We start from the raw sequence: 19,736 nt of genomic DNA, 5'->3' as shown, positions 1-19,736 counted from the left end.
TATTTACTAGCTCTGTGGCCTTGGACAAGTCACTGAACCTCTCTGTGCCTCAGTTTCCCCCCTCAAATGGAGATAATAACAGAACCATCTCAGTGGGTGGTTTTGAGTACTAAATGAATTTCTCCATGTCAAACCTTAGCACAGTGCTTGAAATTCGGCAAGTGTCATATAAGTGTCAGTGGTGGCAGTGGTGATGGAGATATTGAAAAACCAACTGGAACACGAAGAGCACAGTAAAATGTCTGGTGAAGCTGGCTTGAAAAAACTAAATGAAAACTCCAATCTAGGTGACAGCTAAACACGTTAGAGAATTTTATTTACATACAATTTTTTCCACTTACTGTTCCCAAAATTCACATTTCCACTGATCTGAGCTGCTCTTAGGCACCCAGTACAAGACCAGACAAAAGAGCAAAGCATTCTTTAAGGAGCTGCCTGAAAACAGCTGACCTTAGGGCCTACTGATGAAACCAAACCACAGTTAAACACACATTTAACAAAAACACCAGCCAAGAACAGGAGAGGCAAACTTTGTTAGCCAGGTCATCACTGATGACCACTCACACAAAGATACAGGAGCAAATGTGAAAGCAGGGGACATTGACATGGCACCATCCTTGATTCTAGCACATGGACTGTCCCCCTCTCCACCAGCATAGCCTGGACTGGTTTCTTCTGGCCTCCTCCTGTCCCCCCCTCCCGCCTCCCAACCCCTCCCCACCGGCCTACGTGGACAGCACAAGCAGAGTCTAGTGAAGACCACCATCAGTGGCTTATTTTGAGCTACTTTTGATTCTAAGAACCGTGAAAGCTCTGGAGTGGCTTGAACAATTTTATCTGGCCCTGACAACCCCCTTAAGAATATATATCCAATTTTCATTCCACTTCCCTACCACCTCCTTAATCTCTTTCTTCTCTCTCCTCCAGAAACTGCTTATCACGCTTAAGTAAACAAACGTAAATAGGGTTTTCTGACCAGTTGCAAAACTCCGGCGCTTGACAGCCCACACTGCATTTCTGATCTAATCCCTCCTGCACACCCCAGGACGCTCCTGAGAGAGGAAGGCCAGAGTTGATTTTGCTCTGTTCTATCAATGTCCTGAGTGTCCTTGGCCTACACTGGACACAACATCTGAAGCCGAAGCACGTTTTCTCAGCATTTCCCTGGGCTATATTTAATTCCTTACATGTGGAGACACTGGTTTTGTATATAATTACTGTTTATTTCCTTAGTACATGTTCTGTCTCCTGTATGCAGGCTGCCAAATGTTTAAAAGCTTTCTACTCTAAAGCACAAGTCAACAGAAAAAGGTAGGAGATACAGAAAAAGCAGAAATACTTCTTTCAAACAAAAGTGGAATGTGGTTTAACTCAAACTGAGTTTCTGAATTACCCCAAAGCCAGTAGGCAAAATCACAGTGACAACACAGAAAGCACTGCAGACAGCAACTTAATGAATCCAACACAGCAAAGCAACATGTATCAAGAGAAGGCATTCTTCTAACTGATTCACTTTGTTATAAAGCAGGAACTAACACACCATTGTAAAGCAATTATACTCCAATAAAGATGTAAAAAAAAAAAAAAAAAAGAAGAAGGCATCCTGCAATATGGTCTCTGTAGTGTTAGGGCTGCAACGTAATACATTAAAGGGGTTACATTCTGCCCATTTTTTAAACCCCAATTCACTGTTCCACTTTTTTCTTTTTTATTTAAGGAATACTTGAAACGATACTTAAAGAACTATTTCATTCTCTCTTATATGCTGACAAGAAATAAGAATGTGGGCTTCCCTGGTGGCGCAGTGGTTGCGAGTCCATCTGCCGATGCAGGGGATGCGGGTTCGTGCCCTGGTTCGGGAAGATCCCACATGCCGCACAGCGGCTGGGCCCGTGAGCCATGGCCGCTGAGCCTGCGTGTCTGGAGCCTGTGCTCCGCAGCGGGAGAGGCCACAAACCGGGAGAGGTCACAACGGTGAGAGGCCCGCGTACCGCAAAAAAAAAAAAAAAAAAAAAAAAGAAATAAGAATGTTACAGCAATGACTGAACAATGTAAAGAATTATCCACCACTAAGAATCAACATAATTTGGATTAGTAATACATCTACTTTCAGGCAGTGTCAGAATTATTCCTCTCTAATTCGGAGAAGCTGAACGCACTTAAACCTTTTCATTGCTGACAAATTATCCTACTGAGAAACTAAGAATAACTATGAAGCATGGAAACCAATCTCTGTCCAGTTCTGAAGATCTCTATACCACTGCTTGTTTCATGTTTCTGAAACATTTTGCTGTCGGTGATTTATTTCCCATCCATGTGGCCAGCCATTTGTTTATTCTATTGCATGCCATCTGTTTTTCGGTAGAGAGGTTTTGAGTTCTTCTCATTCCCTACCTCATATCCCACAGAAAACAATTTATAATAGACATAGATTTAAATCATTTGGATTCATATGGAGTTGGTAACTTGAGCTGCCTTTCATTTATATTTGGCAAATGCTTTAATGGGATTAGCAAATTGTGTCATTATGAGGTACTTATGGAGACACAACACCTTTTTTTTTTTTTACAATGACAAATGATGTTAACAGTTTCATTTGGGGTATTTAACGACAGTACAGAAGATTTTACTAACATTGCAGGAAATTGCCCCGAGAGACAATACAGCCCTACCACAAACCCTGTCCATATCTTTTATTTCTGAGAGTCAACAAGTATGTGTGTCAGGATGTGGTTGGGTCTACAGTGAGGAATAAATATCAAGTTGCTTCACTTTTCAAGGAAAGTTATTATTTAACCCACAGACCTAAAAACCCTGTCTGGTTCTCACATCTCAGTGGCATCCTCTAAGCCCTCCAACCATGGTCTAGTTGTCTCAATACTCACAAGCGATGGCCCTCAGACTTGCCCAAAGAAAAGTTTATGCCACAAACTCCAGCTCATCAGCACCAATTTATTCCCATTCTAGGGCCCACTTTGATTTGCTCTAAAGAACAGCCAACCATTCAGAAAAACAGCTCCTTGTGGAAACTATACAGATGATGTTTAAAGTATTAATTACCATTTTTACAAGAATCCTTGCTGCTTTGGTGGAGAGGGGGTATCTGATGACAGGACCCAGCGGCTATCCACAGTTCATGGCTGACGTCCAAGGGCTGAGAAATGTTCATCTTGAGGTCTACTTGATTTTCACTAGTCCTTACCAAATTGGAATGAGATATACTTGGGGGGTAAGTGGCATCCTGATGGATATCTGCTGGAGTCGGTTTGTTCAAAGTGTTAAGTGACATTTGCACTAAAGCTTCATTGATGAAGAATGAATTTTCATGACATAAACCCTCAGATTGATTATGTTCCATTACCTGTGTAAGAAAAAAGAAAAACCACAATAATTCTTCCAGCAATTTGCACCAGTTTTATAAAGTATTTATTCCTAACAGGATTTAGCAATCAAGATTTTAATGAGTGAGGTAGAGAAGGATATTTACAGGATTTTAATGAGTGAGGTCGAGAAGGATATTACCCTTGACTCCCTCCTCCCACCCTCTTTTAATGAGCTAGTACCAAACACTTCAATTGGCAACGCACAGCATATCTTAAAAGAAATAAAAATCAAATGAAAAGACATGGGCAGCTGTGTGCTCACTGCCCTGAAAGTGTTTCTACTTTAAGGGAATAGCATTTTCACTTTTGCTGAATAAAAGTTGAAGACATTCATGTATATATAAAGTATTTGCAATAAATATAATTTAGCCAACTTGAAAGGAAAGTCAGATATAACACAGATCACTCTTAGAAGCTTGTCAACTTTTACAACTTTAAGTACAGTATTTACAATAGCCAGGACATGGAAGCAACCTAAATGTCCATCGACAGATAAATGGATAAAGAAGATTTGGCACATATATACAATGGAATACTACTCAGCCATAAAAAGGAACGAAACTGAGTTATTTGTAATGAGGTGGATGGACCTAAAGTCTGTCATACAGAGTGAAGTAAGTCAGAAAGAGAAAAACAAATACCGTATGTTAACGCACATATATGGAATCTAAAAAAATGGTACTGATGAACTTAGAGGCAGGGCAGAAATAAAGACACAGATGTAGAGAATGGACTTGAGGACACAGCGAGGGGAAGGGGAAGCTGGGATGAAGTGAGAGAGTGGCACTGACATATATACACTACCAAATGTAAAATAGCTAGTGGGAAGCAGCTGCATAGCACAGGGAGATCAGCTCGGTGCTTTGTGACCACCTAGAGGGGTGGGATAGGGAAGGTGGGAGGGAGGCTCAAGAGGGAGGGGATATGGGGATATATGTATACTTATAGCTGATTCACTGTTGTACAACAGAAACGAACACAACTTTGTACAGCAATTATATTCCAATAAAGATATTTTAAAAAAGAATATAAAAAAATAAAAAGTATCTATGTGCACATAGTACAGAAAAGTAAACTCTTGGAACAAATGGAATTGTCAAGCATGGTTAGAGTGGGTGCAAAATGAAACACGGAACTTTTGGGAAGGCTTTATCCTGCCCAAATATTAAGTAGTATACTACTTATGTTAACTGTCATGAGTGAAATGGATTTTGAATTTATGAGGTCAAATTTACAAAAAGAGAATAAGCTTGCAATAACGGAATAGTAGTGTACTTGTTACATTCAGTACCTATGGACATTAATAGCTTAACTGATCTGCTGAAAGGTAAATCTACACATAGCGCTGAAGACTGGAGCATATACAGGGGAGCTTGAACTACAGCATGCTCACGGTGAGCATGCCTCCAGGGTAAAGCTTGCCTCACTGGTACAACTCTTGTCTGTATTTCTTCCCTCGGGTAAGGGGGTCTCAGAGTACAATGAACCCATGATCCAGCAGCACCCGGACTTTTCACGTGTCCATACTTCAAGTCAAGGTGAATATGTATTGTCTCTAAAGGGTCCCAGCTTTTGTTACCTACACACCGAGTAACTCTTGTGAGCTCTCACACAAGCAGCGAAAAAGACAGACGTGGGGTCAGTGGCTCCGGAACCACCACGACCACGGCCGTCTCACACGCTGCTTCCGCAAGCACAGGGAGACCCGTACCTCCACGCCTCCTCCAGGCAACGCGGCGGGAAGGCTCCTCTGCCGGCTGTGCTTCCAACCGCGCAGCAGGCTCTTCTGGGCCCGCATCCTCTCCCTCTCCCTCTCCACCAGGCGCTGGCCCTCCCGCAGCCGCTCCAGGCTCTGCTGGTACTCCTGGCGCTGCTGGTCCAGCTGCCCCCGGCTGCTCAGCAGCAGCGCCTCCTGCAGCCGGCACTCCCTCTCGCGCTCCTGCAGCCGGCTGGCCTTGGCCTCCTGCGCCCGCTGCAGCTGGTCGCACCTGCGGTGCCAGCGCTGCTGGTCCTGCTGGAACTGCTGCTGCAGCTTGTGGAGGTTGGCCAGCTCCTCCCGCCGCTTCTCCTGGTCCTGAAAGGAGCTGCCTCGGAAAGAGGGGCCGGGGGACAGACCCTCCTCCTGCTGGAGAGCCAGCCTGTGGACCTCAATGTGGCTATCCTGAACGGTCAAGGCGGCCTGTCCGAGCAGAGGGCAAAAAAAGCAAAGGCGTCCGTACCTGTGTGCACCTTGGGTTGGTACCACCTCAAGAGCATGACCAAATTATTTTCTCTGAATATTTCTGTCCTTGTTCTAAGTTACCTCCTGAGACTGACCTTGGCACTTCGAATAGGCTTGTCTGCATTTCCTTAGTGGTATGGCCTGGAATTTATACACAAAATAAATAAAGCACAGAAGCAATACTCATCTCCTCTTTGGGAAATGCGGTTTGTTGCTGGTTGTTGGATAATATTTAAGCAATAAGAATTCAGTACCTAAATTCACAGGACTCTGCATTCCTGTGCTATGCCTCATTCTCTTTCTGAGGTCTTGACAGTCAGTAATTCAGGAGAATTTAAGAATCTATATAAATCTGGTAGTCCCCTTTGAGTCTCAAACCAGAAATTACTTAAGCTATATGACATACATGAAGACATAAAAATAAAAGTCAGCCACTTGGAAGCTTTGCTAAATAAACTTTTTTATAATATAATGCCCGAGAACAGCAGTTAATATCATGTTTAGGAGATGTATAAGTGGTAAAGCTAGTCTCATTACTGTTATTTCTTTGTATTATAGCAGGAAGGTCATGCACAAAACACTAAGCTGAAATTCATTTGTTTAATAGAGTGCTAAAAGGAGGCTGGACTGCTTCAGGGGACACAGGTACTCTAAAACCCAGGGGACATTACCAACCAGGGACACAGATACTCTAAAACCCAGAGGACATTACCAACCAGATTAAAAAAACATTTTTGAGTTACGGCATCTGCCTACAAAAACTTTGGCAGTATCACAGGAAATAACTGCCAAGTTTTGGAAGGATTCCACAAAACAAAACAAAAAAATATCTGTAAATGCCCCTGGAAGCTTTTAATTTTAAAAGTCCCCAGTGAAAGCACAAAGAAACAGAAAAGGGACAAATTGAAAATGGCCACATACTGGGTATGTGTGTGTATGTTGTGACTCGTTATGAGAAATTATTACTCTCCTAGGGATAAATTCTCATTTTTCTTTTCTAAAAATTTAAAAAGCTGTCCATGTAACAGATGCTGGGAAGATGGGGATTTGACCATTAGTTATTTGTTAACTCAGCAGTTTCCCACGCTTTTGAAGGTTAAAGAACTAAGGTATATTTTAAATTGGTATTTGTCTTAGAGTAAGACTCAAAAATGTATTCAGTGGGGCCTTTTGAAATAAACTTCATGTTTTTAAATTTGAAAATCAATTCAAAAAATTTCAAATTCACATGAATATTTGATTAATGTCTTTTAGCAGTTATTATAAAGAAAACAATGATACCATTGAGAATAGGTACTAATAACTCTGATATTTAAATATGAAATAATAAGCCATTCAGGACTCTGCTGACCTGGCTAAAGCAAACTGTAGACTGCACATCACCACTTAATTCTAATAAATCCTAAGGGCATCATCAGAGTAAAACAAACAAACAAAAAATCTAACATTTTATATGCCAAAACTGCTACAGGCAATGGTAATGCTCATGTAAGGATTACAATTAGATTAATTAAATGCTACCATGAAGTATTCTTCATATATATTTAACATTTGGGATAAGACTACTCCCTTCTGTAGCAGAGAGGTGAAATTTGAAGACTGGATATTCATCTTCACATTTAAAGTTTACATTTACATTTAGGACAGAGAATAACACTTGCTTTTGAAGTTTAGGAAAATTCCCAATTCACTCTCTCTCCTTTTCTTTTTTTAATTATATTGAAGTATAGTTGATTTACAATGTTGTGTTAATTTCTGCTGTACAGCAAAGTGATTTAGTTATACATGTATATTCGCTCTCTCTTAATTTTTCTCAGCTGAACTGTGTCCTTTCCTTTCTGCCTTGCCTATACCTCATCTCTAACTCTATTCTTCTAACATAGGATCAAATTTCATTTTCATCTGATTCAAAAATCCTTTGTAAAAACTTTAATCATGCATAAAACATTCAGCTTCAAAAGAGATGGCTGTGCCATGAACAGAAATCTTTGAGAGCCCATATCCTTAGATCAGCTCAAAAGCTTTAAGAGAACCCACTATAGAATTTCGTATTTGCTTCAGTGTTGCAAAAACTAGGTCATTTAGGTCATCCAGCTTTTCTGAACCTTGAATCCACAGAGGGCTGCATTCAAGCTTGAAAAGAAGAGATATGACCTTGTGAGTGTTTTCATCAGGCAACACAAGCTGGGACACTCAATGTTTTCATCTCCCAAAAGTTAATGAACTGCACGCACACTATACCCCTTCTCAGTTAAAGTTTAAAAGAAAGAATATTTGTTTTACATGAGAAATTAATCTCTAAGACCATCTACCCCAGACCAGCATATCTAATGTAAGACACTAAAGGCATTCCCACTAAATCTTGAATATGACAAGGATGCTTACTATCGCTACTATTATTTAAGACGTTTCAGAATTTCTAGCCAAAGCAGTAAGCCAAGAAAATGAAATTGATATAATTATTGAAGAGTAGCCAAAATACCACTACTTTCAATTTTTTACTTTCTACTTGGAATACTTCAAAGAATCAACAGAAAAACTATTAAAACAAAAAAACAAAAATTCAGTGAGTTGGCCAGTTAAAAAATAAATAAAAAACCAATACCTGTATTTATACCAGCAACCAACATTGGGGAAACAGAATGAAAAAAAAAAAATTCCATTCACAATAAGAACAAAGAGACAAAAATATCCAGGAATAAACTCAGCAGAAAAAAAAAGTACCTAAATGAAGACAATTACAAAGCTTTCCAGCAGAACACAAAATAACATGTTCTCAGACAAGAGAACCAATTATTGCAAAAGTGTCAATTCTCCCCAATCTAATTCATAAATATAGTAATATTTTAATTTAACTGTCTCAGTAGAAGATTAAGAAATTTGTCAGACTGATTCAAAAGCTCTTATGAAAGAACATACAGACAAACATGGAAAATAATAAGAAGAGACTGTCATGCATTCAAATATAATCCAAAACTTTAATAAATAAGATAGTGGTACTAGATCAAGAATAGGAAGATGATCAATAGAACATAAAAGAAGTCTTGATGCAAAGTATTAATAAGAAAACAGCAAATGTAGCATGATATTTTTTTCTGGTAAAAACTTAAAATCAGACTTTTATTTTCCTTATTTTCTTTTAATATTCAATAGGTATAAGATATGAAATATGAATGACAATAAACCAGTGGGGAAAAGTTTAATTTCAGTAGTAACCAAAAGAATGCAAATTAAGATCATGAGCTAACTTGACCTATTTTCAAATAGAAATTTCCATTACTTCAACATTTTCAAACTGGCAACAAGTTGTCCATATTACCCTATTGTAAATTTTTCCAGGTGTACGTAATCTATGTCCATGTCCCCCTTTTTTTTTGCTGATAATGATTTTTTCATGCCTTTTTCTTTTTTTCTCATTAGTATCAATATGAGGTTTTAAAAATTTTACTAATGTCCAAAAGAAACAATATCTGAATTTTATTGATCTTCTCTATTATTTATTTTCTATATAATTTATGCTAACTTTATTTCTTCCTTCCCTCTACTTTCTTTGGATTTTATTTTTAACTTTTTGAGATAGATGCATAACTCATTGACTTTTAGCTTTTCTTCTTTTTGAATATGTGCTTTTTAAAGCTCTAAATTTTCTCTAAGCATGGCTCTAACTGTATCCTACATACTTTGATACTTAGTAATTTTATTATCCTTCAGTTAAAACCATTTTAAAATCTTCAATATATTCTCTTCATTGAGTCCTGATTTACTTAAGCATATATTTTCTTAATTTCTAAATCAACAGGAATATTCTAGTAGAATATTTGATACTGGTTTCTAAATTAATTGCACTGTGACCCTAGAATATACTTTGTATGATTTTAGTTGCTTGAAATTTGTAGAACCCTACTTTGTGGTCCATAATATGGTAAATTTTTGCAATGTTCCAGGTGTACTTAAAAAGAATGTGTATTATTCAGTTTTTGTGTGTATTATTTTATGCATGTTAATTAGGTCAAGTTTACTCTTCCTGTTATTCCACTGTAACCTAACTGATTTTCTGTTCGTTTTTATTATAAAGAGAAATGTGTTATAATCTTAAAAAAAAAAACCCTTAAAATCAGACTTTTATTTTCCTTATTTTCTTTTAATATTCAACAGGTATAAGATATGAAATATGAATGACAATAAACCAGTGGGGAAAAACGTTTAATTTCAGTAGGAACCAAAAAAAATGCAAATTAAGATCATAAGCTAAGTTGACCTATTTTCAAATTGAGGACAAGTAGAGAGGGGTGCTGATTATTTTGGCAATGTCTATCAAAAACCTCAAAGAATAATTTCAGTAATTTATCCTAAGGAAACACTCACATATGTTCAAAGAGATCAGTGCACAAGGATGTGTGCTAGACTGTTATTAACACAAAGGTATAAACTATGAGGAACGGATAAATTCTATAGACCTGAATATTATTCAACCCTTAAAAATCGTGCTATAGAGACAAGTGATGACATAGAAAGGTACAGGTTCCAAGAGTATGTATAAAATGATTCAAAACACTAGAGGGATACATACCCCCATGACAACAGTAATTCTCTCACAAAATCACAAGTCATTTTACTTTACTTACCTGTATCAAGATTTTCCACAAATTTGTCTATAAACATTGCTTTCACATCGTTTTAAAATATTGTTTTAACTCACAAATTAAGCAACTAGATGTATTCAGCCTTTCTTGTGCACGACCTAAGGGATCATCCAGCCTTAGAGTCCTCATTTTCACAATGCCTGTCTTTCCTGGACAGACAGTGAGCCATCTGATGGTAGACTTTGTGGACCACTTGTCCTTGTGTGCTTGGCCCTCATCATGGTGCCAGGCCCAGAGAGGGAACTCAATAAATGTTAGGTGGATGAACCAAGAAAACAGTGAAAGAGCATATGAATTATTTAACTGCCCCAAAGGACTAAGGCCACATGTGGAAGTGAAAAAAGTTTAGGTGTGAATTTAAGTTTTCACCAGAAAATGTGAAGTCATGCGATACTCACCTAAGAAAGAAATTCATTCATAAACTTCAAGCCAGATCATACTCATCAATATTTTTTAAAGATATGAACTGTTTTATGGTTTCAGAGAAGAACGGTATAAACTGTAGTAGTGGTGATGCCTCAGGATTACAAAACCAGGTGAAGCTCAAAGCATCTAGCTGAGTTACACTTGGGGTGAGGCTTGGTATTCTTTTAAGATCATTCACTACCTCTCAAATGTTCTAATTTTTAAAGTCCAGAACTCATCGAATAAAGTGAGTTGCATGAAGAGAAACATTCACAGGGTCAAAGCATAGTTACCTGAAGGCTATATAAGAGACGGGTTAAATTCTGTATCGCTTGTATAATCTGAAAAATAAGATTGTGAGTGTCAAATTTTTGAAAAAGCATTCTTTATCCACAAAGGATGGTAACATATTTAAGGTATGCAGAGCTCACCTCTGACTGTGAAGAACCTGGGAAACTTCTATATTCCACCTAAAATACATAAAAACATAAGAAAATGAACACACTCTACTCTTGAAAAGCTGCACTGTAGTGTTCCACAGTATATGACCTCAAGGAAATCACTTCTCTAAACTCTTCCATAGTGACTGTTTCCTCCCAGAAATCAAAGCCTGTAGAATAAACCACCACTTGATGAGAGAGAACCCCCTGTACAGACTTGGTATCTGAGATGCATGGCAACTTTCCACCCAGCCATCCCTTAAAACACCCAGGGAAGATGGTCAAGGAGCACTGCAGGCTCTAAGTGACAATGTTTATCTCGTGCAAACCGTATTGTAAATGGAGCTCTCTGCGCCGAGGTTGAAGCTGTCTCCTGGGCCCAGCTTCCATCCTGGAGGCCAGATTTGGAAGCTAGAGATCATCATGGCTGGTCTCTAACTCACTTTGAGATTTACAAAGCCACAATAGACAGTGTTTGGGAGGAGAAACCAGACCCAGAGGTAGCCCAAAGGAGAGCGCTCAGCTGGTCAGCTCCAGGTCCCCCCTCTCAGAGCTCACTGGGCCCATGCATGAGCGCCTTAGTGGAAGCCCTGTCAGCAGAGGCCTTGAATGAGGCCACAGGAGACCATGTGCTCCCGGGGGGATGCATCTCTACCTCACTCATTGCCTCTCCACTGCACACATCGGGGGCACATGTGGATAGTGAGGGTTTCCAGTTTTCAGAATTCAACATTTGTCTATTTGTTTATTGTCTCTTTTCTCTCGTCAGGATGTAAGCCAACGAGTAGCAAGATTTCATCTGTGTATTCAGTACTGTACCTGCAAACCTAAAAACGCTGCCTGGCATGTAATGGACACGCACACTCCATTCTATAGATCAAGAGTGAGGGGCCACTAGGCCCTCCACACCTCACGCCATGGGGATCATCAGATTCCCTGCCCTCCTACGGTCTCCTGCACACCACTTGTGGTCTTGTCTGAGCAGCTTTAAATTGAAACCTCAGGAAACGGTTCTCAGGTAACCTGAGACTTGTTGAATTCAGTTAGCTCAGGCTGATGAGGCCATGATGAGCTAGCCAGGTCTTTTCTTCCCACCCCTCACCCTTCCCCAACACTGCCCATGAAAGACATCATTACTAAGTAGCACCTCCAACAGGGGAAGGACAAACGATGGGAAAGGAGATGAAGTTTAGTCATTAGATCTGCGCCCAACCCTCGGGGCTGAGAACCCCTGTTCTGTAGTGAGTTCTGGAGTTCTCTCTGCTCTTCTGGTTCTGTCCTTGCTCCACATTCCACTGCTTTTGCAATAAAAAGATTGTATGGGATATAATTTTTATATTCTACACACATAAGAAACATAGACATGAGCTGGATTATGCTACATGTAGTTACTTATTCCCAAGATCCACTTGGTTTGATACCAGGCAGGAATTTTGAACATCATCTCTGTAATGGAGTTCGTCTGCCACCTTGTGGTAAATGTGCATAGCTGCAGTAGGTGCTTTACACACGGGATATTTTGCCATTTGGGTTACAAATCAGTAATTTTGAAAAATCCTTTCAGAAATGCTTTTTTTTTTTTTAAACCTTACCATATTAAGAAAGATAATTACAAAATCCCCATCATATGCTTCTTTAAAGTGTGATTTCAAATGATCCTGCCGTGTATGTCAGTTCATTTCGTTTCTCAAAATGCCTTATGAATGGCAACATTTTCCAGGTAGGTTCATCCAAAGAGGACCCTGAACACGTAACCTCTTACCTGTCACTGAATCATGGAAGGGGAGGGCTTTAGGGGTGGGAGCCACCTCAGCTTTCCATTCAAGAGAAAGCTGTTCCTACTCAACCCTCCCCCAACTTCCGCCCCCTAGTAACGTAAAAGCAGCTAGAAGCTACAGACTTGAAAGTGAAGCCTGCCCTGAAAAGGATGGCAAAGCAGGAATGTTTTAAGAAGAAATAAGTTAGAAAGCTCAGAGTCAGAGTAAGTGGAGTAAACTCTAACGACTATTTTCATTTTGGCCTATGAAGTTTAAAAAAAACACTAAATCGGGCTTCCCTGGTGGCGCAGTGGTTGAGGGGCCGCCTGCGGATGCAGGAGACACGGGTTCGTGCCCCGGTCCGGGAAGATCCCACATGCCGCGGCGCGGCTGGGCCCGTGAGCCATGGCCGCTGAGCCTGCGCGTCCGGAGCCTTTGCTCCGCAACGGGAGAGGCCACAACAGTGAGAGGCCCGTGTACCGCAAAAAAAATAAATAAATAAAAAATAAAAAAATAAAAAAACACTAAATCACAGCCATCTTTTTTTCTTTTTTTTTTGCGGTACGCGGGCCTCTCACTGTTGTGGCCTCTCCTGTTGCAGAGCACAGGCTCCGGACACGCAGGCTCAGCGGCCATGGCTCACGGGCCCAGCCGCTCCGCGGCATGCGGGATCTTCCCGGACCGGGGCACGAACCCGTGTCCCCTGCATCGGCAGGCGGACTCTCAACCACTGCGCCACCAGGGAAGCCCACAGCCATCTTTTTTATGGCTCTTAAAATATCTTTGGTTTCTCAGTCGTATGTAATATATACAAAAATACATATGCTATACGAAACGTTACATAAAGATCTGACAGATATCATCTTCCCACACTAACACACAGTGGTATCTGGTAATGTGCCTAATTCGATTTTAGATGAAGTTAAAACTCTTGAGCCCCAGATAATCCTGGGAAGGCCCACTAGTCACTTCTCAAAATCATATTCTTATTCCCTCTCTCTCTCTGACATCTCAGTTTCATTTGACGTTAACAGAAAATTTCATGCATTTAATGTTTAAAAGAGTGTGTCATAACCTATGTACATAGTACGTAAAAAAAAAGAAGAGGCGTTTGGAATCACTTTGCCCCAGAGCAGAAATTGGTTAGGTTGATTACAAGTCTATCACAAAAAGGCAGGTGACAACAGGGGTGGTGACAGGAAAACAATCGTAAAGGAGAGGAAGGTAAAAGAAAGTGAAGAAGCCAGAACATTCCAAAGTCAGAACTGTTTCTGCCACTTTAGCACCAACTGGTTGCATAACGGCCTGGATGTCCAGGACCACCTCTCAGCCAAGAGTTACTGTATGTAGTGGGTGAAAAGCTCGAGGTTTGCAGGGCGGAAAGTGAGACCAGAAGCAAAAGCGCAGACACACAAATAAACATTTGAGTTTTAAATCTTTTTAATAACTTTTCATTTGTCTTGGTTTACACCTACACGATATCAGAAAAGCAAGAACATTTTAAGAAGAAAAAAGTTGGAAAGTTTAAGTACGAATACTGAAATTGAGAACAATGCAGGAAAACACTTGCAGACTATTCACTGCCGTGGACACACCAGGAGCTGAGGTTGTTTTATTACACAAAGTAGTAACCGGTGCTGTTTACTAACAAATCAGTTCACAATACCTTCTCCCCCGCATCAGAGACCGCCAGGTCGGTTCCCACACCCTGGGTCCCAGGATCCACATCCCAACAGCCTCTTCCTCCTGTCCCTTCTGTGACTAGTGCTGGAAGCACACCATTGAGACAGAAACAAAAAGGACATCATCAAACATCAGCCAGTAGACTGGGTTCTTTGTACTCAGCTGACACATATTCCAAGATAAGAAACATCACAACATCACATGTATAGAATATTCTTATAAGAGGTGCTAAAAAAGTACACAGCAAAGTGCAGAGTCCCTGCCCCCAGGGAGCTTACACACTAGTAGATGCCAAACTGACCCACAGCATCCATTGTCACCCATCTTTTTACTTTTCTTTCTTTCTAGCGGAGAGATGTTTGTGGGACCAAAAGGGTAGGCTTCTGCATCTCACTTTCACTTAATAGGAAAAGCCGCCTGGGGAGGGTTAAGTTGAAAACAGGCACCATAGAAGAAAATCAAGGGCTGGCAGGCCAGGTCTAAGGAGACAGGTCTGGGAAAGGCTCCCTTAGGGCCAGTACAAGAGCAGCAGACCTTAAACAAGGTTAGAAGGGAGGCATCCAATGGCAGAAATGAAACGTCCTTCTAAGCAGGTGAAGACGGCTAATACTTTATGAGCTCAGAGTCATACAAACTGAGAAGCTGCCCTTATCTCCAAATAACTTAATTTTTTTTTTTTTTTTTTTTTTGCGGTATGCAGGCCTCTCACTGTTGTGGCCTCTCCCGTTGCGGAGCACAGGCTCTGGATGGGCAGGCTCTGCGGCCATGGCTCACAGGGCTAGCTGCTCCGCGGCATGTGGGATCTTCCCGGACCGGAGCACGAACCCATGTCCCCTGCATCAGCAGGTGGACTCTCAACCACTGCGCCACCAGGGAAGCCCAAATAACTTAATTTTTAAAATAATTTCCAAGTGTGTTTTTTCCCTCACAATTCTTACTTATGCTGTAAATTCACAAATACTGTAAATACTGTATATTTAACATATGAAAACACAGAGATATTTCTAGTCCAGAGATATGTTTAAGTACCAAATACAGATTTCACGCCATCCATTAAATCTCCATTGGTGGGATTTTATTTCTTTACCCACGTGAACTCAGTTAAAATGTATACCATGCTCACCTTGCACATATTAAAACTAGACTTTCCAAAGCCCTTTCACACACACAGAGTCTCACTGGAACCATGTCCAATCAGGACCCTGGTGAAATAGATATTCGCTTTGTGACAGTGCTATCTTGAAACTTCATTACTGATGAAGGAAATACTTTTTCTTTTTTTTTTTTTTTTTGCGGTATGCGGGCCTCTCACTGTTGTGGCCTCTCCTGTTGCGGAGCACAGGCTCCGGACGCGCAGGCTCAGCGGCCATGGCTCACGGGCCCAGCCGCTCCGCGGCATGTGGGATCTTCCCGGACCGGGGCACGAACCCGCGTCCCCTGCATCGGCAGGCGGACTCTCAACCACTGCGCCACCAGGGAAGCCCGGAAATACTTTTTCTTTACTTAAATTAATTAGAAAACACTTTGGGAAATGACAGTCCTCTAAGATTCCAAAGGCCTCTTTTGTTTAAGCAGAAATAGCTTCAAATTATATCAACTAAAAATTAAGTTCATTTTGCCCAAGCTAGTCAACACTTTTTCACTATAGTGAACAAATACTTGATAGAGATTCTTCTGTCACTCAAAAAACGGTTCCACTCTTGGGTACTATTCTTAACTCTTAGAGAGAGGCCAAAAGCATTACCAGAGAATGAGCCATTCTCTCTTCCCCCCAATAGATACGAGGACCATCAAATGGGCAAAGAAGCTGATGGTGAGCCACATGAAGGCAGAAGAGTGGGATGGATCAGGTCTCTCTGCTCCTGTATTCTATTTCAGAATTTCATAATTTCACAGGAAGTAGATTATACCTGTCCACCTGATTAGGTATTTCAAGGACTAAAAATAGAGGGCCTTGCTTGGTCAATAAGCTCAGACTGACAGGGGGCTGACTTAGAAGGACCCAGTCCTTAAAGTCAATCATAGAACCAAACCATCCAGTTACAGACTTTCGTTCAGGATAGTGCTTTTCACCCTCATCAACTCTATCCAGAGAATCAAACTCTTGTGGCACCGTGTTCCAATCCAGCCCAGCACTAAACCCCAGCACAAGACTAAACCAGTACAAGACCCCACCAACCTGCCCCTCCTCTACATGAACCCTGACTTCAGGCCGCTGTAAACAGCCTCTCAATGGTTCCAGCAGATGTCAGGGGAGATGTGGATATAGACAGGGAGAGCCTTCCTTGCCTGGTCTGACAGGAGGTAGGTGTGGCCTGCGCTCTGAGCAGCTGCAGGAGCTGAGTGGAGCCTGTCCAGCTGTCCCTGGGCTGAGGCTGAGAGTGACAGATCCCTACATGTATTTTTAGCTAGAACTTCCTCAATGGCATCATGAGGCTCTTCTTTAAAAAGGAAATCACCTGGGGCAGTACAACTCCCCTGACAAATCTGGGCTGTGCCAAAATGAAAAACACATGTGCACATTCTGAAAATAGAAACCCAGGATTAGATAAAGTAGAACTTAAGAATAATTATTGGTTCTGGTTTAAAAAAAATGTATAGAATTTTAAAACTGTACTGCTTCCATGTATCTTAATTGACGAAGGGATGCTGTTAAAGAAATTCTAAGACAATTTAATCCTCCAATCTCTAGCTACTAAAGACATTTTATCTGTGCACAGAAGACCTGGTGGAAGTAAGGTTTTTAATCACCAGGACATAATGAAAACTTATATGCTTTATGGTCCTATCTCAGAAACCTCTAGGGAACTAAATATTTAGCTCACAACTATACATATAATTCGGTTCTGAGAAGTTATCTAAATCAATTCACCACATTCTATTTTTCTGTATTTAAAATCTACTGAAACACTGTGTAATAAATGAATTCTGACCTCAACTAAAGTGTATGACAACAGTGATCAAGAATCTTCCGGCATTTCTGCCTTTAACCCGAACACCAAACCTCATGTGTGTGTGTGTGTGTGTGTGTGTCTGTCTGTTTCTGTGTCTGTGCATGGGCATGTGTGCATATATGCATTAGATTCTAGTTTTCTGAGTTGACGATATGAGATTAAGGTAAAGGACTTATTCTTTAATGAACTGCAGGGACCCTTTTCCAAAAAACCAAAAAGTGTAAAAGCTCTTTCAAGACTGTATTCAGTAAGTCATAGCAAATACAAGGCAGGGTAGAGTTTGGTTACCCAGCTTCCCTGGGTAATGGCAGTATAACCTACAAACTATTCTTTAAGTCCTTGTCCTTGGAACACCAGTGTCACTTCTATAGGTAAAGGAGGCTAGCATATTTATTTTCAGGTTTTTTTCAAAAGAATATACTCAGTACCCTTCAAATCAGGACAGAGTCACTGCCTTAATTCTATGTGCCCACTATATGCTCCAGGGACTGTGCCCAGGCTCACTGCAAAGGCTACATGCTCACTTACAAGCAGTAGGCGATCCGGGTGCATCCCGAGAACTGAACATATCCTGCAAAGCAGGTTCTCCACAACCTTCCTTGGGCGACTGACACGTATCGCTCATCTGGGAGGCCTTCACTGCAACTTGCAGGCTCTCGGCTAAGGAGAAGGAGGAAAACAAAAGTAAATTAAAAAATATGTATGTGTGTGTGTGTGTGTGTGTATACACACACACACACATACATACATTTACATAGTTCAGGGGTTGGCAAACTATTTGATCTGCATCTGTTTTCATATGGCCCAGGAGCTAAAAATGGCTTTTACCTTTTTAAAGCATTGTTAAAATACACACACATGCACAAAGAAGACTGTGTTCCCCAAACTGTATATGGCCTACAGAGCCTAAAATATTTACTATCTGGCCCTATACAGAAAAGGTTTACCAACCCACAGTCTAGACCAATACTTTTAGCATTACTTTATGACAGAGAATTAATTCAATAAAAAAATGAACAGTATAAAAATAACTCAAATGCAACTTCCAGTAAATTAGTATGCTAAAAAACTTCCTGAAATCAATTAATTTAAATATATTAGGCATTAGGATTTTATTATTTGTTTATTTATTTAGCTGCGCCAGGTCTTAGTTCCGGCACACAGGATCTTCCTTGCCGCGTGCAGGACCTTTAGTTGCAGCATGCAAACTCTTAGTTGCGGCATGTGGGATCTAGTTCCCTGACCAGGGATTGAACCCGGGCCCCCTGCACTGGGAGGGCAGTCTTAACCACCAGACCACCAGGGAAGTCCCCAGGCATTAGGATTTTAAAACTTGCTTCTCAGGAATATTAGCTGTTCTTCAAAAGAGTATTTCCCCAAATGTGCCTTAAATAAAATACGGATTCCCAATCTTCACCCTAGACCTACTGGATCAGATTCTCCAGAGGAGAAAACAGGGGATTTGAATTTTGTTTGTTTGTTTGTTTTGTTTTGTTTTTTTGCTGTACGTGGGCCTCTCACTCTTGTGGCCTCTCCCGTTGCGGAGCACAGGCTCCAGACGCGCAGACTCAGCGGCCATGGCTCACGGGCCCAGCCGCTCCGCGGCATGTGGGATCTTCCCGGACCGGTGCACGAACTCGTGTCCCCTGCATCGGCAGGCAGACTCTCAAACACTGCGCCATCAGGGAAGCCCGGGGATTTGAATTTTGAACAAGCACCAATGGCTACTCTTAGGGTCTGGTAAGACTGGGAAACGCCACACCAAGAAAGTCAAGTTCTTATTTACAATTTAAAATTTGCAACTGGGCTTCCCTAGTGGCGCAGTGGTTGAGAGTCCGCCTGCTGATGCAGGGGACACGGGTTCGTGCCCCGGTCCGGGAAGATCCCACATGCCGCGGAGTGGCTGAGCCCGTGAGCCATGGCCGCTGGGCCTGCGCGTCCGGAGCCTGTGCTCCGCAACGGGAGAGGCCACAACAGTGAGAGGCCCGCGTACCGCAAAAAAAAAAAAAAAAAAAAAATTGCAACTAGCTCATAGGATAGTATAAATCTGAGGACTCTACAAATATTTCTAAAATCCTCTGTCCAGTGATTCAATTTAGCAACTACTCACTGAGCACCTACTCTGTTCTGGGGGCCACTGGGCGTCTGCTAACTAATAAGGAGAGTTTGCAGACTAGAGGAGGAAAGAGACACACACAACTAACTCTACTACAGGGCAGCACACAATCAGTGCCAAGTTCTGCCATCCAG

The 19,736-nt window shown here is 41.2% G+C and overlaps 1 protein-coding gene across 10 annotated transcripts in view; it reads right to left on the bottom strand.

The window, feature by feature from the left end:
• ARHGEF28 (Rho guanine nucleotide exchange factor 28) overlaps positions 1-19,736 on the bottom strand; it is a 314,507-nt gene that overhangs the window by 22,893 nt on the left and 271,878 nt on the right. For 8 of the 10 annotated variants that reach the window (XM_081232412.1, XM_081232406.1, XM_081232410.1 and 5 more), the window contains 6 exons: positions 18,015-18,146; positions 14,516-14,616; positions 11,084-11,122; positions 10,946-10,993; positions 5,095-5,562; positions 3,061-3,361 (listed from right to left, as the gene is read on the bottom strand). In XM_081232412.1, coding sequence (XP_081088538.1) covers positions 3,061-3,361; positions 5,095-5,562; positions 10,946-10,993; positions 11,084-11,122; positions 14,516-14,616; positions 18,015-18,146 — 1,089 coding nt within the window. Of the gene's footprint in view, positions 1-3,060; positions 3,362-5,094; positions 7,738-10,945; positions 10,994-11,083; positions 11,123-14,515; positions 14,617-18,014; positions 18,147-19,736 lie in introns of those variants that run through there. The other 2 variants (XM_081232413.1, XM_081232414.1) reach the window with 2 other exon arrangements.

The sequence above is a fragment of the Mesoplodon bidens genome (assembly GCF_964165515.1).
Source record: "Mesoplodon bidens genome assembly, chromosome: 4".
Lineage (NCBI taxonomy): Eukaryota > Metazoa > Chordata > Mammalia > Artiodactyla > Ziphiidae > Mesoplodon > Mesoplodon bidens.
Note: the sequence above shows the minus strand (reverse complement) of the source record. Positions and strands in the feature narration are given on the sequence as shown.